At 47.5% G+C, this 20,939-nt stretch overlaps 7 protein-coding genes across 7 annotated transcripts; 2 read left to right on the top strand and 5 right to left on the bottom strand.

Moving 5' to 3' along the window:
- Positions 1-55: 55 nt before the first annotated feature.
- CTRU02_204740 (beta-glucosidase) lies at positions 56-1,633 on the top strand (the record flags this gene model as incomplete). The annotated part of the gene is made up of 2 exons (XM_036721217.1): positions 56-1,427; positions 1,497-1,633. The coding sequence occupies 2 exons, from the start codon at positions 56-58 to the stop codon at positions 1,631-1,633; spliced, it is 1,509 nt and encodes a 502-aa protein (XP_036587201.1).
- Positions 1,634-1,762: 129 nt separating this feature from the next.
- On the bottom strand, positions 1,763-3,500 carry CTRU02_204739 (ZnF3; the record flags this gene model as incomplete). The annotated part of the gene is made up of 3 exons (XM_070204415.1): positions 1,763-2,724; positions 2,788-3,401; positions 3,469-3,500. The coding sequence occupies 3 exons, from the start codon at positions 3,498-3,500 to the stop codon at positions 1,763-1,765; spliced, it is 1,608 nt and encodes a 535-aa protein (XP_070062178.1).
- Positions 3,501-4,057: 557 nt separating this feature from the next.
- Positions 4,058-5,665, bottom strand: CTRU02_204738 (xylosidase/arabinosidase; the record flags this gene model as incomplete). Its single annotated transcript, XM_036721216.2, has 2 exons — positions 4,058-5,415; positions 5,482-5,665. 2 exons carry the CDS (start codon positions 5,663-5,665, stop codon positions 4,058-4,060), a joined length of 1,542 nt encoding a protein of 513 aa, XP_036587200.2.
- Positions 5,666-6,334: 669 nt separating this feature from the next.
- Positions 6,335-8,284, top strand: CTRU02_204737 (major myo-inositol transporter iolT; the record flags this gene model as incomplete). The annotated part of the gene is made up of 7 exons (XM_036721215.1): positions 6,335-6,542; positions 6,609-6,788; positions 6,861-7,392; positions 7,486-7,564; positions 7,621-7,995; positions 8,049-8,130; positions 8,205-8,284. The coding sequence occupies 7 exons, from the start codon at positions 6,335-6,337 to the stop codon at positions 8,282-8,284; spliced, it is 1,536 nt and encodes a 511-aa protein (XP_036587199.1).
- A 306-nt stretch (positions 8,285-8,590) lies between these two features.
- CTRU02_204736 (quinone oxidoreductase) lies at positions 8,591-9,520 on the bottom strand (the record flags this gene model as incomplete). Its single annotated transcript, XM_036721214.1, has 1 exon — positions 8,591-9,520. One exon carries the CDS (start codon positions 9,518-9,520, stop codon positions 8,591-8,593), a length of 930 nt encoding a protein of 309 aa, XP_036587198.1.
- Positions 9,521-16,518: 6,998 nt separating this feature from the next.
- Positions 16,519-17,152, bottom strand: CTRU02_204735 (reverse transcriptase domain protein; the record flags this gene model as incomplete). The annotated part of the gene is made up of 2 exons (XM_036721213.2): positions 16,519-16,716; positions 16,775-17,152. The coding sequence occupies 2 exons, from the start codon at positions 17,150-17,152 to the stop codon at positions 16,519-16,521; spliced, it is 576 nt and encodes a 191-aa protein (XP_036587197.2).
- A 2,368-nt stretch (positions 17,153-19,520) lies between these two features.
- Positions 19,521-20,013, bottom strand: CTRU02_204734 (uncharacterized protein; the record flags this gene model as incomplete). The annotated part of the gene is made up of 2 exons (XM_036721212.1): positions 19,521-19,761; positions 19,895-20,013. The coding sequence occupies 2 exons, from the start codon at positions 20,011-20,013 to the stop codon at positions 19,521-19,523; spliced, it is 360 nt and encodes a 119-aa protein (XP_036587196.1).
- Between the last annotated feature and the right edge of the window lie 926 nt (positions 20,014-20,939).

Genomic DNA, 20,939 nt, shown 5'->3' with positions numbered 1-20,939 from the left:
ATATCCCATTTGTGCCATATTCGCTAGCGTATTTTCCCTCCTATACCATTTCACAATGGCTGAAGAATCCATGTTCAAGGCCGAAAACTTGGGCGCAAAGTACGACGTCTCCAGCGGTCACAATTTGCCCATTAAAGAACTTCCGCTCCCCAAATCCTTCAAATGGGGTACTGCTACTGCTGCATACCAAGTTGAGGGCGCCGCCAACGCCGACGGCAAAGGCCCATCTATCTGGGACGAATATACGCACCGAGTGCCTTCGCGAACGAACAACCAGAATGGCGACATTGCCTGCGATCATTACAACCGGGTGGCCGAAGATATCGAGTTGATGAGTTCGTTGGGCACCGAAGTCTACCGATTCTCTCTATCGTGGTCGCGAATCATCCCGCTTGGTGGCCGGAATGACCCAATCAACGAGAAAGGCATCGAGTTCTACAACAACCTGATTGACCAGCTGCTGGCTCGCGGTATCGAACCATCTGTCACATTATATCACTGGGATGCACCCCAAGCTCTATACGACCGATACAAGGCATTCCTGAACACTGATGAGTTCCGGGCTGACTACATCCGCTACGCCCGACTCTGTTTTGAACGATTTGGTGATCGAGTCAAGCAATGGGTCACATTCAACGAGCCTTACATCATTTCAATTTTCGGTCACCTCAACGGCACCCTCGCACCTGGCCACCGCGCTCAAGACGGCTTCGATACTAAACACGAACCTTGGCGAGTTGGACATACCCTCATCCTCTCCCATGCGTCCGTAGTTCAGCTGTATGCCAAGGAGTTTCAGCCAACACAAAAAGGCAGCATCTCCATTGTTCTGAATGGCCACTTCTACGAGCCATACTCAGACAGCCAAGCCGACAAGGATGCAGCTGTGAAAAGGCTCGAGTTCTTCATCGCCTGGTTTGGCGACCCGATCTTCCTGGGAACGGACTACCCTGCCTCATTGAAAGAATACCTTGGCGACAGACTTCCCTCTTTCACCCCCGAGGAGCATGATCTCCTTCGCGACACTGCAGCTATCAATGCTTTCTACGGCATGAACCATTACTCCACAAAATATGCTCGCGCCTTGCCTGACCCTCCCGCAGAGGACGACTGGACAGGTAACATTGAAGAGGGCCCCGTCGATCACAACGGCGTTGAAATCGGACCCGTCTCCCAGATGCCGTGGCTTCGCATTGCGCCAGAGGGCTTCAGAAAACTTATGAACTGGGTGTGGAACAGATACCATCTTCCGATTGTGGTGACAGAGAATGGATGCCCCTGTCCTGAAGATAGTGTGGAGACCGCCGTGGACGACAAGTTCCGCCAGAGATACTTCGGTCTGTATTTGGACGCCATCTCTCGAGCAATTTACGAGGACGGAGTCAAGGTCGAAGGCTATTACGTCTGGACTTTGATGGATAACTTTGGTAAGAATGACATCGGACCAGTCGTGGTTATTTCACTAGGAGGACAAAGCTAACTGGAGCGATGAACAGAATGGTCGGCTGGTCTAGACCCCAAGTTTGGCATCGTCCATGTCGACTTTGATAGCGGGAGTCTAAAGCGAACACCGAAGAACTCAGCACTGTACTTGAGGGATACATTCAAGCAGAGACGACAGGAGAAGGAATAAGAGGAACCAGTGGGTATACCCGATAGACGTAAATGCGATACTAGACAGCCAACCTAGTGCGAGAATGATACAGAGCTGGCAAATCAAGTTGAAGGTGTTGTAGTACAATTTGAGATAGGCCTACGGTAGCTAAATATCCAATAAATTTCTCAAGTGATCAAATTCCCTTGCGGATCCCTGTCCGTGGGACCAGCTTGCGTCTCTGTCCTCAATATCTTGGGTAAAGCCTAGCAGGAATCGAAGCATCCAAACATCCAAGCGGAACGAGTCATCTTTGCTACGCAGGCAGGTGTTGTGGAAAAGCTGCAGGCGGCCGATGGACTTATGGTTCATGGGCCAATAATTGTTCATGGATGAAATCATTTCAAAATTCCGTTCCAGCCGTGTTTTGGCCGCTTGAATTTCGTTGTCGTCGACGCCAAAAAGTAAGGTGTGAATTTGAACAGTGGACGCCAAGCAGAGGATGTGCCCAGCGAGCGGATATAAGACGATTGTCTCTGGACGCTGCTTCGCTCGGTATATGAGGTCACACAGATTTGTGGCGTGCTCCTTGCACTTCTTGGCAAAACTTCGCGCTTCACTTGCTATGCAGGGACCTTGTTCTGTGTCTTGTGCAGAGTGGAGATGTTGGTAGAACAAGAGCTGGCCAGCGTGGTTGTAGTTAATGTGCAGGGTGATGAACATGGCACCAAACTCTTCCTCGACCCAGTAAGCCACATTCTCATCTGAGTACTGCAGCTTCGAGGAGAGGTTAGTGGCCCAGTCTTCTAGGGCGTGAGCCAGCTTAGTAGTCATTTCGTGCTTGCTGCCATCTTGAACGTGTTCCGCTACTACCCTTGCGTTTAAAAGGATGATGTCGTATAGCAGGATGTTCAGTCGTATCATTTGTGCAACTAACGATTGGGATATATCATCCGAAGGAGACGCTACTGGGGAGTTTTGGTCCATAGATGCGGCTGGCACATCATAATCCAGGGTGACGAATCGACGCTCATCCATAGGTAATGGTACTGTGTCCCGAGGTTTGAGAAGCCGAGGAAGTGTATGGGCCGCCGACGTCCATGTCTCGGTTGTGATGAGAGACCACCAAACTTGTTGACCGCAAATTAGGGTTTGCTTCCATAAAAACCTAGGGGAATATGGAGTTACCTTACCTCTTCTGTTGATTTCTTGCTCTAACAAGGACTCTGTTGGAATGTTTGGAAGGTCCAAGAGCATGGCCATGCGGAACGCGATCGCATGGTAGACTGACTCTGTCTTGGGATCCCCCTCGACAGACGCGTTGGCTGCGAGTAGCATGCATGCTTGGATGCTAGTCAGAGATGTATCCTCAAGCTCCAGTAATCTCTTGGTTTCGTCCCGATACGGCCGGCCCCGATCCCACGGCTTGATAGAAGCAAAGATGCGGTGTGTTGAGTAACGAGCCGATAAGCTTGCGACTCCGAAGAACAATATCTTGGGGATAGAACTATCCTTCACGCGAGCGATGAAGGTCGGCCGGTGGAAAAGGTTGTGAAAAGCGATGTGTGCATAGCGGAAGTAGAGCTCGACGAGCTCCTCGCACAGAGCCGCCTCAGGAACGATGAGACATGAGATCTGACGAGGTCGGCCCTCATCCGGACGGGTGGCGAGAGGCTCATAAGACTGTTTTGGCATATAGGTTGGACTAGCACCAACATCTGCCACTGCAATACACTCAATGCCCCTCTTAATGCAGAAATTGCAACTTACACCTGGCCGTGACCGGTCGCATTTCTTACGACGGTCACTCCATCGCTGACATGTTAGAGAATGTTCATTTCGTAATCACCAGGGGGGGTTGGAATCATACATACCGACAAGCTGTACACGCTGATAAAGGTCTCATCTTATGGAGAATCAAGTGGTCCGGGGTTGGCAACAAACAAGGGCGCAAGAATAGACCGAACCGTGTGAGGGCCCTTTTTACTCACATCGGACCTCGGGCGGTTCCGGGGATCCGAGTCCCACTATTATGCGAGATGGGGTCAGGAGGTACGAATAACGCAAACTGTCTAGCTAAAATTTGGTGTTCGGCTAGTAGTTGTCACAACTAGTGACCAACAGTATTGACTAGGCAAAATTTACATTTAAATTTGCTTGATGGTATGAGCATTGAAGCAGAGGCTAATCTTGCCGTTCATTCAAGCCTGCCACTTATCTCACCTTTTTCATCTTCTTTTTTCTTCTTCAATTATGTCTTCTTTTAGCTGGAGGTAGACAGGCCTTCTTCAAACCATATTCGGAATGCTCCTCTCCTCAACAAAGATTGAATCTGAACAAGTGTCTTTCATCTATTGATGCAAGCGAGACAGCAAAATCAAAATTTCAAATAGATATTCCCTAATCCCTAGAGCCTTCAAGCCGCTGTTGCAATGGGAGGCTTCCGCCAGAGTGCGAAGCTAATCAAAGCTTGACTTCCTCGAAAGAAACTTGGTGATTTTCGGCGTCCCCTTGCCCTACTGCATACATGCCGATGATAGGCCCTGTGAAGTCCCTGCCGCTGAGCTGAAGAGTATCTACAACCCCCAGCTTGATCCAAGGCTCGCTCTCAACGGTACGATATTGGAAAGTCCATTCAAGCTCAGTGTAGCAGACGCAAAGATAGATCCGATCTGCCGTCACAGCACCATCACTCGCTTCTGCAGAGTACTCGCTTGCTTTGTTGCGCGCCTCAAAATAGACTTGCGTCCCGCCAAAGTCGTATCCAAGCGCAGCAAATCTGTGTTCGTCCTTATAGACACATATGCCAGCTCTGAGAGATCCGGCTCCAACATTTACAGATGAGGTCCGTAGCGCAACAGAGGAGGTTCCGTTAAGGGATATCTGGCGGCGCCCTGCGAAACTCAACGTGTCTTTATGACTTGATAGGTCTGCTGGGCTGGCGGAAATTGTCAAGCCGCTTTCTGAAATTCTGTATCTGGATATTTCTGCGTCCCTGAGGTGAACGAAACTTTTGTTCTCAAAAGAATCTTTCAAGGTGATTTGGGCAGTGTCAGAGCTATAAGCCTCCGGATCATGTATACTAGGCCATTCGTTCTTTGGCCAGTCAACTTTTGTAAGAAACGTCTCTCGACCAAGAGGAAATCGGCTGCCGTTGCGGCGGACACCGAGAAATACCGTCCACCAGCCACCATTACCATCTTGGAAAAAGTCGCCATGCCCCGTGTGATGAAGAACTTTATTGGTTCCTGCTGCTGTCAAGAGCGGATTGCTTGGGCAAGGCTCAAAGGGCCCATTTATGCTGTTGCTACGTGAGATCGATATCATGTGGTCTTCAAATGTGCCACCTTCAGCAACCAGCAAATAGTAATAGCCGTCCTTCTTGTATATGTGAGGACCTTCTGTGAACCGGCGGTCCCAGCCCTCCCATAGGAGTTTAGGTGCCGTCAAAGGCTTGGCAGTCTTGATGTCGATCTCGAACTGCCAAATGCCTCCTCGCGGGTGTGCACAGACCTGGACATATGTCTTGCCATCGTCGTCGAAGAATAGTGACGGATCAATGCCATCAAAATCGAAATAAATGGGATCGCTCCATTGGTTAGAAAGGATGTCGGTCGTGTGGATAATAAAGTTTCTTCTCAACGAGTCCGTCCGACCCTGCTTGTATACAACATTGGTGCATATGATGTATGTGGTACCTTCATTGTGTCGAATCGTAGGTGCCCATAACCCTCCCGTTGCAATGGTAGCCGAGGTCGAGGTGGGCAGTTCGGTATCGGAATGCCTGAGTGAAAGCTGGTCATGTCGATGAATAGCATGGCCTTTTGTTGGGCATTAGTTAGAACTAGCAGACGACCGCGGCTGATGGGGACTGGGGGAACGCCTACCAAGAAGCTTCCATGATTTCAAGTCTTTAGATGTGTAGACAGGAAGGCCGGGGTAGAGATGGAAGCTGGATGTTACAAGGAAAAAGACACCGTTGATGACACAGATGGATGGATCAGGACTGAACCCAGGAATTGCTGGGTTGGGATCATTGTGAGGGGAAGTCAAAGCCACCATGTTGGGCATGTGGTAATCTGCAGTTCAGGTCGGAAGATGTGTCCCTCGTGATATGCGCCAGGCGACATCATGGATGCAATCCTTTTTGATGAAATACTACAGTCTAATCCGCGTACCGCACGAGCCATAAGTCTCCATAAGTTCCTAGTTGAATCCTTCGGGCGTAGTATGGGTGTTGGTGGAGGGAATGGCCTCAACCATACATAAGCATTGGAGAATCCCTGAAAGCATATTTCTCCACCCAAAACCGACGAGTTTTCCGACGTGGATGACCTGGAAGCGAAGAGGTTCTAGAGCTCCCCGCATGCAAGACCTCACTAGACTCTCCGCTAGACTTATCGACGAGGCTCTTCCCCGCACTCTAGACGAACGACTTTAACGTGACCCAACTTCCCGGGTTCTGCTTGATGGCGAAATTCTCTTTATTGAATCTTCCCACTGTGGTCTTATTGGACAGACGTTATGCTAGTTGGCTCCGATCACAGTTTCGTTTTGGGCAATGTCCTTTGCATTCTCACAGGAACCCGGCACGAGGTGTTAGGCCTGCATGATGATGCGCACCACCAAATCAACATAAAAGCCAGCTATATCCCAGACCTAAAGAGCGCACGAGGGGGCTCGACAGGCGGCGTATTTGTTCGCATTTATTAAACATTCATCGAGCCAAAAGTTGTTGAAATGCCCAAGCAAGAAGATGTCGCCGTGGTGGCTGAACAGTCCGAAGTCAATCGGCTCATGGCCCTTGACACCACGCCCTGGTATCGAAAGCCCAACCTCCGCTTCCTCTACTTTTGTCTTGTACCAGCAGCACTTGGAGTTGAAATGACCACTGGGTACGACGGCTCAGTTCTTAATGGTTTGCAGGCTGTGACTGCCTGGCAAGAACGTCAGTTTCCAAATCTTGGAGTGTCTACCTTACTTTTGGCATGAAGCTCATGATTCATAATTACAGACTTCGGACACCCCAAAGGAGCTCTTCTAGGAGTCACAAGTGCATCTTATAACCTTGGCGGATTGATTGTTCTTCCCATCGTTCCCTGGGTGATTGATAGAATCGGCCGAAAACATAGCATTACACTTGGTTCGGTCATTCTAATCATTGGCACGATCTTACAGACTTGCTCTGTCAATAGTACGAAACACATACCAAACTCACTGATAGCCATCAAAAAATTTGACCAAGGCTGACAACATTGTTTTCTAGTCGGCATGTTCCTCGCTTCGCGTTTACTCCTTGGCTGCGGTATCCCTTTTGCCGTTTCTGGGGCCTCACAGCTTCTTGCCGAACTCACCTATCCCCGCGAACGCCCGGTTATTTCTGGTCTTTTTAACGTCTCCTGGTTTGCTGGTGCTATACTAGCAGCTGGAGTAACACTTGGAACCTACAACTTGCAGAGTAACTGGGCCTGGCGTATTCCCTCGGCATTGCAGTGCGCTCCCTCTATCCTGCAGATCATCTTCGTCTGGTTCATTCCTGAGTCTCCTAGATGGCTTCTATTCAAAGAACGCAATGAAGAAGCCATGGCAGTTCTGGTTAAATATCATGGCGAGGGCGACCCTGACTCTGCTTTTGTCCACGCCGAGTATATCGAAATATCCACCCAGTTGAGACAGGAGCTGGACAACTCCAAGAGGCGTTGGGTTGAACTTCTGCAATCAGCCGGCAATAGGAAGAGAGTTCTTATTGCAATGTGCATGGGCGTTTTCTCTCAGTGGTCTGGCAATGGATTGGTATCGTAAGTCCGACGTCCCTTTGCGAATCGGGTGGACAATTTCTCCTACTCTCTTAGCCTACCGAGACCTGGATTACTAATAATCATTTCTTTCAGTTACTATCTAGCTAGAGTTCTTACAACGGTCGGTGTTACAGACAAGCGCACACAGAATATCGTTAATCTTTCCCTATCTGTATGTGTCGCTCAGAGATGTGTCAGAATCCGTGATCAAAACTAATGCCCATCCAGTGCTGGAGTTTTCTCACCTCAGGTGCTTGCGCCTTCCTGACCCGGGTCCTACGCCGCCGTGTCCAGTATCTCACAGCCTTTTGCTGCATGGTTGCAGTCTTTGCCACTATTACCGGTGTTAGTGCCCATTACGCTATCAGTGGCGGTCACGCCGCAGCCGTGGCAGTTGTAGCCATGATCTTCGTCTACAATGCATCATACAATATCATGCAGCCACTATTGTTTGTTTACATCACCGAGGTCTTCCCTTTTGTTCACCGCGCAAAGGGTATCGCCATTCTCCAGTTTTTCGTGCGAGGCAGTACCGCCTTTAACGCCTTCGTCAACCCCATTGGTCTTGATGCGCTTGCTTGGAAGTTCTACTTATTTTACTGCGTAAGGCCTTGCTCTCTGTGTGCCGAGTTATACTTCATTCTTACAATCCGCAGGTTTGGCTTGTTGTTGAGACGACGACCATATACTTCCTTTACCCAGAAACCAAGGGTCCTACTCTAGAAGAGTTGGCCTATTGTAGGTTGACCCTATCAGTCCGGTTACTACATCGTTGGTTGTGGTGGTTATAGTACTGACCTTTGTGACTATAGTATTCGAGGATAAGCCTAAGGATATCTATGATGCAGATGAAAAAGTAGAAGTTAAGCCGAATGTTAAACAACTTGTGTAAGAGTTAGATTCCTCGATGACACATGCGAGAAGCTAGTTGAGAGGATGAGAAAGGTCTACACAAGGGGAGACATTCTCGCATGCGCCGTCAATCACGGCAAAGCTTTTCGACTATGACAGAAGTAGAAATGCTTATGCAATTCTTCACTTTAAAACTATGGAAATAGCAAACAAGCCATGACGATGCAAGCTAACGTGTCATGGTTGTTAAATCCGACAAACAAGTGATATTCAACTTTTTCTAAACACCGAGAGTTTTTCTAGTCACAAACTCATTTCTCGTATGCGGATGCTGTCTTCACCATCCTTAAGCAATGTCGTCGCTTATGAATACATCGATTTCGCCACCCATACGAACATTGGCCCACGTTTTCTCAAAATCCTTGAAAGGAGCTGTGAAAATGTTCTTCCGCTCTATTTGGGTAGCCACATCAACCATTCCCCTGATTTCCCTTGCATACTCTTCCATCGTCCAACTTCCCGGTCCCACGCCACGTATTGCAAGCTTTTTGCCCCGCAGGTATGACCCAGGAACGGTTATGTCGCCTTCGAGGCCCAGAGCGCCGATATGGACATATTGAACCTCCTTTTCCGACTCAGGCAGTGCCCTAAACAACTTCACTGCGGTACTGCCATAGATGTAGTCCAATACAACATCGACCTCGCCCAAAGAAGACCAATCCGTCTCCGGGCTCAACACAATACGCTCGTCGACAGGTATCTCCGCCAGTGCAGCAGCGTTACGAGCAACACCAATAATACGGCCGGCGCCCTTCGCACGGGCAACGTCTACAGCAGCGCGTCCACTAGTGCTCGTGACTCCAAGGATCGCTACAGAAAAGCCTGGAAATTGGGGCGCTGCGCGTGAAGTAAAGGCCATCCACGCACTGGAAACCGGATTGACGAAGGCAGCAGTGGCAACGGGGTCAGCATTCTCCGGGAGCGTCGTGATGAATTTACGGTCGACGTTGACGAATTCTGCAAAGGAGCCGGATTCAAAAGTAAAAAAGTAGTAACGCTGGCCGGTGTTGGGATCTTCGCCGATGCCGTCGACCCCCGCGTTGTGGGGTAAGGTCTTAGCGGAGTAGTGTCGGCCGCGGGCCCGTGAGATGACGAGACGATGGACACCGGACGCGAGGACACGAAGGCGAATTTCTGTGGGTGAAGGGTCAGGGAGGTCGGGGACAGTTGTATAGTTTGGCTCAGAATCCCAAGTATTTACCACTGCGGCGAGCATCTTGGATTGAAATTATAAGAACTTAAGGGGAGAGTAAACGAGGTAGGAATTGAAGTATTGTGAATGAACGAGATGCAATACTGTGTGCTGAAGCTCTTATTTCTTCGTAGGCTCTTCACAGGGTTTTATGGTTTCACCAACCTCAAGAGCGCCCTACCACATGGGTATGATTAGGTGGCATTGAGCGGCATGCTACTGAAATGTAAGTACAGCCAGCCACTGAATGTTTACACATTATGGAGGTCTTGGCGCGGGTTGAGCAACATCAATCCCGCAAGCTGAACAGGGACTAGCATCTCGGGCAGTATGGTGGCTGAATCAAGCTTTGCTCCCGCACATGGTCAGAAACGTTGATTACAGGCCCAATTGGCACTTTTGAGAGGACGCATGCGGTGAGATTACGGTTAAACCCTCGAAATAGATACGAAGTTTGTTCTGGCAAGGGCTTATTGGTTAAGTTGATCCTTCAGCGGGGTCAAGTTCGTATGTCAGCGGATATCGGCACGACGTGACATCTTTTCAACGACTGCGCCGTCCTCCAGCATCAATTTATCTTCCTAATTCATACCGATCGCTGTTAATTACGGATGGAATAGTCACTTAATTCGGTGTGGAGGAAATGACGTTGTTGCTGGGTTTCCATTGCGCCACAACCCCTGTCGATGTAATATTTGATGTTACTGCTGTTGGGGTTTCCCAATAGCCCTATCTCTCAAATCATCTGAAATCCATCGCGATAAGTCAAGGAGTTTTTAGTGTTTGTTCTGACATTTCAGGTAATGCAACCAGAAACTTCACGCTACTTACATATACAAGAGGGTTTTGACGCGACATCCACTTGGTATCTATGTCTTCAGGCGTAACGTCCCACACCCACTTCTGGGCACCCCCCACATTTGGGCACCCCATTGTTACGGCCAGCTAACTGACAGTGGGTTTGTGTTAACAGTAAGCCAGGGATTGAGAGTAGTAACAGTCGTTCTGGGGTCTGGTCGATTGAATCGTAGATCTTCAAAGGTCTTGGTGATCAGTCAAGGCCTCAACAAGAGTCGTAGAGTAGTCGTCACTTAGGTATAGCTGAAAGTACCGGTTAGGGTAATCACAAAGTTGATTGCTGAAGAGCTATGGAAGTCTGTCCTCGAGCCCGGCTCGAGTCCATCCTATATACAAGTCCTGAACGGTCCTCCTTATCTTGGCTATGTTGGATATTTGACATATCCAACATATCCGGGGATCGGTTAGATATTTGACATATCCAACATATCCGGGGATCGGTTGGATATCTGACATATCCAACATATCCAGCCCGGGTTGTCCTTACCCCGCGTTATCCCCGAGGCCACGTGACTTGTCCATAGTTCTTCCGTTCCGAGGATCCCTGGTTACACCTGTCCGGCTGGGTTACATATGCCCTGCGTTAGCCGCCGGGATCCAGGCGGGGTCGTGTTGGCGACCATGTCCAACGGGTCGTAACATCAGGTCTCCTCTCCAAGGGTCTTGTCCTCAAGACCAGCTTAAGTAGGTCGTCTGCCCTCAGGTGGGAGGGCGCCCAACTTGCTTCCTTTAATGATGCTCACATCATGTCAGGTCGCGTCAAAAAACGAAAGGTCGTTCGATCGTTCGATTCTCGTGCGGAAAAGACAAAGCAGCGCGATTCCCTCTTGAGTCTTATCTTGGGCAATCGTACCGTCATGCCTGTTTGTTCCTCCTGTGAGGTAAAGGGTTTTTCGTCGTGCGAAGCTTCTCTTTCTGATTCCTCTCGATGCGCCGAATGCGTTCGTGGCGGCAAGTCTTACTGCGACCTTCAGGGTCTCAGTGCCCAGCAACTTCGTCGGATTGGTGATCAGCATCAGAAGCTTGAGGATGCTTTGGAGAAGGCAGAAGAGGAGCGTCGTGCTCTGGACGCCAAAGTAGAGCGTCTTCGAAAGCAGAAAAAGATATAGTTTGAAAAGATGATGCGCGCGGTGCGCCGTGGTATCGACAGTATGGAGGAGTTAGAGCGTGTTGAGAGAGAGGAGGCAGAGGCAGAGCAGCGTCGGGTAGAACCGGTTCGTCCTTCGGCTGATTCGCCTCGTCTGCCGGTGGAGTTCACAGCGGATTGGGATACCCTGTACCCGGATGTCGCTTTGTCGCCATCCTTGTTGGCTGAGTTTGGTTTGTTGGATTCAGGGTCGGTTGTTGAGAGGCGGAGTACTCCTGAAGCGTCTCCTGGGGGTGTTGGAGGCCCTTAGTGGGTTCCTTTAGGTGGCTCTGGGGTTCCTAAACGAATGAGAGGGTGTTTATCCCGTGGCTTGTTTGATCGTGGTGGACGGATGATGGGTTGTGGTTGTCGTAGTCGAAATTGACTTTTTGGCGTTTGTTTTTCGATTCGTACTAGTGCTTGTCTTTGTTGTTCTTGTTCTTGCTGTCTCCAGTAACGTCCGAGTTCTTCCTGTGCGTTTTCGAGGCTCTGAGGTGGTTCCCATGTGTTGTCTTCGTGTCCGTATCCTTTCCACTTGACAAGGTAGCGGATACTTTTTTGTTCTTCGATGTGATCGATTATCCGTTCGACTTCGTATTCTTATTCTGGATCTACTTCGATATAGTCCGTAGTATACGATCCCTTTAGTGCTAATTCGAGAAGTGAAATGTGAAAGACTGGATGACACTTCATGCTGTCGGGTAGTGCGAGTTTAAAGTTGACGTTAGATACCTTCTTCGTAATTTCAAAGGGTCCAAGTTTCTTGAAGTCCAACTTATCGCTTGGTCGTTTTGTTTTGATGTTGCGGCGGAGAAGGTATACACTATCCCCCTCCTTTAGAGTTGGTCCCTCAACTCTTGATTTGTTAGCGTATTTGCGCATGCGTTCGCGCACAAATTCGAGGTCTCTGGGGAGTTCCTGCTGGATCTCCTTAAGTCTGTTGATGTCTGCCACAGCTTTCAGAGCTGCTAGGCCTTGTCGAGGTTGTCCGTAGGCTGTTGGGTTAAATCCATAGTTCAGATAGAATAGTGATTCTTTTGTACTTTCTCCTACTGCGCTGTTGTAGGCGAACTAGGCTATAGGTAGCAGTTGAACCTAGTTGTCTTGCTGATAGTTGACGTAGCAGCATAGGTAGGTTTCCATGATCTGATTGATTCGTTCTGTCTGGCTATCGGTTTGCGGATGGAAAGCGGTGGACATCTTGTGGTCGGATCCTAGCTGCGAGATCAGGGATCTCCAAAACTTGGAAGTAAACAGCTTGTCTCTGTCGGATACGATTTCCTTCGGCATTCCGTGTTGGCTTACGATCACCTGTAGAAACTTGTAGGCGAGGTCTTCTGCAGTGCTAGACTCTATATACGGGATGAAGTACGAATACTTTGTGAGTCTGTCGACGATGACGAGGACACTGTCGTAGTGGACGTTAGTCATCGGTTCACGGGACTTAGGTAACTTAGTGACGAAGTCCAGCGAGATGGATTCCCATGCGGTTTGCGGCACTGGGAGCGGCTGTATCTTTCCATAAGGCTGATGTCGGCTGGGTTTGCTTTTCGCACAAACCTTACAGTCCTTAATCGCTAAAGATACTTCTTGTCGTGTAGCCGTTTTGTCGTAGTGTTGGCGGATGCGTTTCCATGTCTTAGTTACGCCTTGGTGACCGTGTGCGGGTGCGGAGTGTATCTCCCTAATGGCTTCAGGAGACATCCTTCCAGGCGTGCTGGTACTGTCTCTTCTGGCCATCATTAAGAGTCTGGCTGCTGGCACAAGGTCTCCGTTTTTGTCTGCTTTGAGGATAACTCGGGTTTCCTTAGGTACCTAGACCTCATGGTCCGGTCTTCGGCTGAGGGCGTCGGCCCTGCCGTTTTCTTTGCCTTTCCGGTAGACGATTCTGAAATTGAATTCTGACAAGAATTCGGACCATCGAATTTGTCGTTTGTTAAGATCTTTCGATGTGGTGAAGTATGCGAGATTCTTGTGGTCGGTGTATACTTTGACCTCGTACTTGGTTCCTAAGAGTTGCGGTCTCCATTCTTTGAATGCTTCGATAATTGCCATGAGTTCCTTGTCGTGTATCTGGTAATTGAGTTCTGGGCCGTGTAGTTTGCGTGAGAAGAAGGCACAAGGTCGTAGCTGTCCTTCTTCGTCTCGTTAACCTAGTTGTCCTCCTATGGCATAGTCTGAGGAGTCGGTCTCGACTTCGAATGGTTTCTCGGGGTTTGGTATGACGAGTATTGGTTCCGATGTGACTTGTTGTTTGATCTCGTCGAAGGCTTTTTTCTGTTCTTCTTCCCATTGCCAGGGGATGTCTTTCCTCGAAAGTCTCGTGAGGGGGTCGTTTCTGTCTGAGTATCCTTCCAGAAATCGTCGGTAGTAGTTCACAAATCCAATGAAGGATTGTACGTCCTTAACGTTCTGTAGTGTAGGCCAGTCTCGTACTGCTGCGATTTTGTCTTTGGACATTTTGAGGATTCCTGGGGCTATCGTAAAACCTAGGAATTCGACTTCTTTGGCGTGAAACTTGCTCTTCTCGGGTTCCACTAGGAGTTTGGCGTCTTGCAGTTTCCGTAGTACTTGGTGTATATGTTTTTTGTGGTCTTTCAGAGTCTTAGAGAAGATTAGGATGTCGTCGAGGTAAACTACGACGAACACATCTAGAAATTCTCGTAAGACGTGGTTGATCATCGTCTGGAATGTCGCGGGTGCGTTGGTAAGTCCGAAGGGCATCACAAGGTATTCGTAATGTCCTCGGCGTGTTCGAAACGCTGTCTTCCATTCTTCACCTGATTTCATCCGGATCAGGTTATAGGCTCCTTTTAGGTCGAGTGCTGTAAACCACTGGGCTCCGTGCAGTAGATCTCGTAGTTCGGAGATGAGCGGTAGTGGGTAGCAGTTCTTGATCGTAATGTCGTTGAGTTTCCGGTAGTCGACGCAGAGTCGTAGTTTGCCGTTCTTTTTTAGTACGAACAGGATTGGGTATCCTGCTGGTGATGTAGAGGGTCTGATATATCCCTTCTGTAGATTTTCTTCGAGGTAAGCGTCGAGTGCTTCCATTTCTTTCTGGTTGAGTCCGTAGATTGCTTCTAGCTTTGGCTCCTTCCCTTCCTTAAGGGGTATCTCGTAGTCGTAGTTGCTATGTTCCGGGAGTCCGGTCTCGAGTTCTTCGGCGAATAGCTTCTGGTATTGCCGGTATTCTTCTGGGATAGACAGAAGTCGGTCTTCCTTGCCGATGTCTGTTGCTGATAACGTCCTAGCGTTTGCATCCTTGATCCGTAGGTATGCTAGAAATCTCTTTGCTTCAGGAGTCTTAAGAGGTTCGTTTAAGGCACCGTTCCGTAGTTGCTTCTCAGTGACTAAATCCTAGTCCTAATGGAGTTAGCCTGTTCTCCAATCTATCCGTGGGTTACTATCGTATAACCATGGTCTTCCAAGGATGACATCGTACTTGTCTCCTATCTCCGTAATATCGAAGTTCAGTCGCTCATTCCGGCCATGGATCTGCAAAGGGAGTTGCGCTGTCTCCATAGCAATACGTCCTCCGCCGTACTAGACTTGTTCTCCTTTAACGGTGCTAAGTTCGTAGCAGTCTTCGGCTGCTTTTCTTTTCTAGGTTATCTTTCTTTCATTTACCGTTCTTAGTGATATAAAGTTTCCTTGGGCTCTGCTGTCGATCATGGCGGTAGCTGTTCTTCCGTTGAGCTGTATTTAGACTTGTATATGCTTGTGTCGTTGTGTCGTGGGCGTCGTTGCGCTATATAGGGACTTTGTCTAGACTGCCTGTCGTTGTCCCTTGTCTTCGGTAGGCGAGTCTAGTTTTTTGACTGCTCGTCCGTTCCTTGTTCGTCGTTTTCTTGCTGTTTCTTCTATGCTTCGTCTTTCTTAATATAGTGGACTCGGCGCTGGTCTTGGTAGCAGTAATACTACTGTATTTCTTCGTCAGAGTCCTCTCCAGAGCTGGTGTCGTCGACTGAAGCGACTTCAAAGGCGACTTCTAGTTAGGCATGTTGGCGGGCAACATCGCGAGGTGTTTCCGAGTCGTTAGGGGTGTTCTTGGTCGTTTCTGATTCGACCTGTTCTTCCAGTTCTTGGTTGATCTGGCGGATCCGTGCGGGATCTCCTTGTGCATGTTGTCGTCGTTCGATATATGCGTCCAGCGTACCGAGTTGTCGTTGCCATATAGGGTTTTGTGAGTCCTGTTGAATCCGCTGCAGGTAGGCTTGTCGTCCTGCGTAGAGGAGGCTCAGCCTTCGCTGATTGTCTTGTTCTAATTCCTCGTTGTCGTTTATACTGTCGAGCCGTTCGATTGTCTTGCGCTCGATTTTGCTGTTGCTTCTATATCCCGCAGCGAGGGTCCGTTTAGGTACGTTGGTGGTGTCGTAACCAGATCGTTCTTGAGGTTTCTGGGGGTACCATCCTGCGTATTCCTTACTACTAGAGTGGATATGGCAGTTGTCATCGAAGCAGGTAGTCCAATTAAGTTGTTTATAAGGGATCGTCTTCGTAGCGATACTTGCTTGTCGTTTCTCTAGTACCGGTTGGAAGCGTTCCTTCTTAGGTGACCTGCATTCGTATGCTAGGTGTCCAATCTTCTAGCAGTTATAGTACTGTCTGTCTTTCTTCTAACTGTCGTTCTTTTTGTCGTTTCTCTGTATAGCACTAAGGTCTATTAGTCTACTATGGTGACTATAGGCAGTACTTTGTCGGGGGTTATTCTAGTTGTTGTAGGGTCTATTGTCGTTTCGCTGGTTGTTGAACTGGTGCTGAGGCTGCTACTGGTACTTGCGTCCTGAGTTGGGGTTTTGTCGTTTTTCGCCTCTTTCCTTTCGTCGTTCGAAAAGCCGGTTGTCGATTTTGATGGCGAGTTCGGCGTACTAGAGAAAGTCGTCAGGTCGATCAATCTTGATGATCTCGTCCTTGACTTCGTCCTTTAGTCCTTGATAGAACATAAAGATCTTGGTTTCCTCGGTGAGGTCGAGTTGAACGCTAAGTTGTCGGAAATTAGCGGAGTAGTCTTTGGCGGACTTAGTCTGCTTAAGTTGTGCTAGATCTCGTTCGGCTTGTCGCTTTTCGTCGGGGTCTTGGAAGAGTGACCTGAGCGTATCCTCGAATCCTTTAAAATTGGCGTAGATGTCGCGGGTCTCGGTGGTATACTCGTCGAGGGTCTCGCATTTGAGGTATTCTTCCTGGATTGGTTTAAACTACTTGAGGGCCTTTCCTCGGAGGTAGGTGGCTGCGTGTACTACTTTTTCGGTTTCGTTGGTGAAATCTCTATGGTGAAAGTTCTGGTAGTTTTTGACCTGAATCAGGAATCCTTTGAGGGTCCCGGGGGTTCCGTCGTAGGTGACAGGCGTACTGAGCTTGAGCTTTTGTCGTCCTCCGTGGACGGGCGTGGTGACGATGTTGGCGGCGGCCCGGAGGGTGGTGATTTCCCCCTGGAGTTCCTGGATCTTCCGGAGGTTGGCGTCCCCCTTGATGTCTTCTTCCAGCTTCTTGTAGGCCTGTCTAGCGTGCTGGAGTTGCTTGTTGAGGTTTTCTATTGCTTGTCGGTTTTCGTTGACGATTTTCTGCATGTCTTTTGTCTCGGCTTCTTGTTTCTGGATTATGCGTCGGAGCTTATCGTAGCTTTCCTTGGTGAAAGAGCCATCTCCATCGGAGTCGTACTTGAGGTCCGGCATGTCGAAGTCCTTAGTGTTGGCGGGCTCCTGCGCGAGGCTCTGAGGCTGGTTGCGCGAAGAGGATGAGGATCCTGGAGTAGGTGATTTGGCAGAAGCGCGAGAAGACATCTTGTCTATACTGTTTAATAGTTCTCAAAAGGTGACTTACTAAACAGGAGCAATCAAAGTGTTACGGCTAGCTAACTGACAGTGGGTTTGTGTTAACAGTAAGCCAGGGATTGAGAGTAGTAACAGTCGTTCTAGGGTCTGGTCGATTGAATCGTAGATCTTCAAAGGTCTTGGTGATCAGTCAAGGCCTCAACAAGAGTCGTAGAGTAGTCGTCACTTAGGTATAGCTGAAAGTACCGGTTAGGGTAATCACAAAGTTGATTGCTGAAGAGCTATGGAAGTCTGTCCTCGAGCCCGGCTCGAGTCCATCCTATATACAAGTCCTGAACGGTCCTCCTTATCTTGGCTATGTTGGATATTTGACATATCCAACATATCCGGGGATCGGTTGGATATCTGACATATCCAACATATCCAGCCCGGGTTGTCCTTACCCCGCGTTATCCCCGAGGCCACGTGACTTGTCCATAGTTCTTCCGTTCCGAGGATCCCTGGTTACACCTGTCCGGCTGGGTTACATATGCCCTGCGTTAGCCGCCGGGATCCAGGCGGGGTCGTGTTGGCGACCATGTCCAACGGGTCGTAACACCCATTTACACCAAAAACGCCGTTTTTCGAAATTCTATATTAAACTAACTACTATACTTACTAAGAAAAGAAAATATATATAAACTATGTTAAGTATAATTATAGCCATCTAATTTTTTATAAAGGTTTAAATATAATAATAGTTATAATATAGAAGTTTAAAACTAAAAGCTTTAAAATGTTAGTAGATACTAGTAACTTACTAGTATTCCTTAACATTAGAAAAATATATTTTCGCTTATATATACTTATTTAAAAAATCTAGGAAATTAATATTTATACTTATTAAAAGTATATAATTATATCTAAAAGAGATTTAAAAGTATTACTTTAGTAAATATAGTATAATTAAGGGTTAAAATTCTATAATAGAAACTTTTCTTAAGGGAAATTTTAAAATATTATTCTAAGCTTAAAGAATTTTTTACTAAGTATAAGAATATATAAATCTACTATATCTTACTTAAAAATTCTAATCATATTAGTTAAATATCTCTACCTATTTTATATATTAAGATATAGGCTAGGTAAATTAGTATTATAAATGTTAAACCTTGAATTTATAATACTTATTATCAATAATACTAGTATATAGCTACTTAAGTATTATAATTAAGTCTTAATCTATTTAATATATATTTATTCTCTTTAATAAGTAAAGTATTTAGTTTAATATAGAATTTCGAAAAACGGCGTTTTTGGTGTAAATGGGGTGCCCAAATGTGGGGGGTGCCCAGAAGTGGGTGTGGGACGTTAATTGCATTGCGTCTGGGTGATGGAGTGCCAATTATTGAGTGCTACCTGAGCACAGGTGCAGGTTCACGAGTGAAATGACGGCATCAAGACCAGCCAAACCTCACAATAGTGTAATGATTCCCTAGTAGAAGGAATCCAGGATCCCTACGTGCTTAGAACACATCAAAGACACGATCAAGTACCAGAAGGACGAAGCTAATAGGTTCAGTTGCCCTTACCAGAGGTAATATTTTCGAAGAAATCCATAAGAGATTGTGTCTTACTGTGAACGATTTTTAGGTAGGCTTTATGCTGCCTGACAATAGACCATAGCATAGAAGAGCGTGAAAAGTATGAGTGAGGGAACGGAGAAACGAGAAGGGATCTTCATACAAATACGTAAGGGCACATATTTAAGACCGCTTTAACCTGTTAAGTTTTACTGTGAAAGAGCTACACCCATTCCCGGTTTTCGAACTGGAGAGCCTCAAAGAAAGGTATAATGTTTTTCCAGACGTAACGCTTATAAGGGAATCTGTGAAGATTCGGGTGGTGTAAGATAGACTGTCAGCATCGTAAATTGAAGCCTCATAGCTTGTGTCTTCTGAGCCAATCAGATTCATAAAAGAGACTTATGTTTATCTGCTGCTCAACCCACACTGGAAAGCACAGCTGTTTGCAAAGTTACCTAGGCTCTTTTAACAGCGTGACTAATTCACGATTCAACTAGTCATGGCAACTGTATGGATGATTATGTTGATATGTAAAAAGAGTGTATTGAGTTAGACAACTTGGTTCCCTATATGTTACCAGTCCAGAGTATGTTGAATAGTAGGCGTGATAGCATATAACAACCGCAAGAACATAACACTAATAGTCTAATATACCATTGGCACTTTGCCTGGTGGTACTACCGAAATTTTGCTACAGTCAAACACTAGTAGCACGCCCAGTTCTGGGCAATCTTAACCCCACCAGAGCAGTTGATAGTCCTCTTCTCCGACTTGCAGTTTGAGTTGAACTGGCCATTGCGGAACAGGGTAAGTCCGTTGCCGCCGCAGCCAGAAAGGGTGAATGGCCCGTTGCCGCCGTCGACCCAAAAGTTGATACCGCAGGGGTTGCCGGTTCCTTGCTGGATAGTGCCGTATCCCGAACAGATGTCGGGAGTGCCATTGGTCCTGAAAGAGCCTCGCAGTCAGTATTGGCGCACATTGTCTCTGTGGTAGAAATCTCTGTTCTGCCACTTCTTTGATTTCTTCGCTGACGTTCCTACGGTATTGAAAGGTCCAACGGAATACATTGGGCACTTACCAGGCGACGTTGGACTTAGATCCATCAGTGGCAGTTCGAGTTCCAGTGAAGACAGTGGCGGAAGCGCTTGAAGTCAGCGCAACCAAAACTGTCACAAGAGAAGCAGCAGACAGCATCATTTCTAGCACACAGCTGTCAGGATGGTCACTCTGTAAGCAGAATGGAGATGATAGCGTACTGAATAGTTTGAAGAGGAGCGTTGAAGGTATAGCTAGGCTTTGTTTCTGAGTGTTTCTGAGTTGATGGCGATGGTGATGTGGAAATAGTCTCTGAAATCGTGGGCATGCTTCTCGTATTTATAAGAGTTGGGTTGAGGCAAACTATGATGTCTTTCCATCTCCACGTCATATCCACGCATTGCATTGAATGTTCTATTCCTCATAAGACTGCTAGTTCCACCTAACCTGGATTTTCGAGACATCATGATTGGCCTGCAGCCAGTTTACAGTAGAATCAAGACTTTGTTCAGAGTTGTGCTTTCCGGCCTCTGTTCGGGATCTATCGGGGTTTGGTCTTTGATTAGAGAGGCAAAAAGGGTTGGGTGGGAATTGCATCGTCATCACCGCAATGGAAAGCCAAAGAGGTTCTGAAATTTAGGTTTTGTAATCAGTTTCTACTGAATACTCCAAATCGGGAAGGTTGCTACAGTCAAGTCAACTTGTAAGACTATACCTGCATCCTGAGCTTAACTGGAACTACCTAGGTACTAGTAATAAGAGGGGAACGTCCACTCCGACTTGCACTGATTGGATAAACTCCCACAGCATGCATTACCGAATCATTTTTTGATATATAATCATTTGTCTCCGGCTTTGGTTTGGGCGTAGGTGGTTCTTACTGAGTGTAAATGCGGGCGGGCCCTTGCATAGCTTATTGACGTATCATAACCATGGAAAAGCCATTTTCGGTTAGCGTATGAACCCGAACTATTTTCTGATAGATAATCAACAAATCCATTTTTGAGTGAGTTGCTATCGATGCATAATTAGTATAGTCCCTTGCATGCTACATTGACCTGCAATGTATACAGAGTTGTTGTTGATCC

The sequence above is a fragment of the Colletotrichum truncatum genome, assembly GCF_014235925.2.
Source record: "Colletotrichum truncatum strain CMES1059 chromosome Unknown Contig_0002, whole genome shotgun sequence".
NCBI classification, from domain to species: domain Eukaryota; kingdom Fungi; phylum Ascomycota; class Sordariomycetes; order Glomerellales; family Glomerellaceae; genus Colletotrichum; species Colletotrichum truncatum.
The sequence above is the reverse complement of the archived record's forward strand: the minus strand, read 5'-3'. Positions and strand labels throughout refer to the sequence as shown.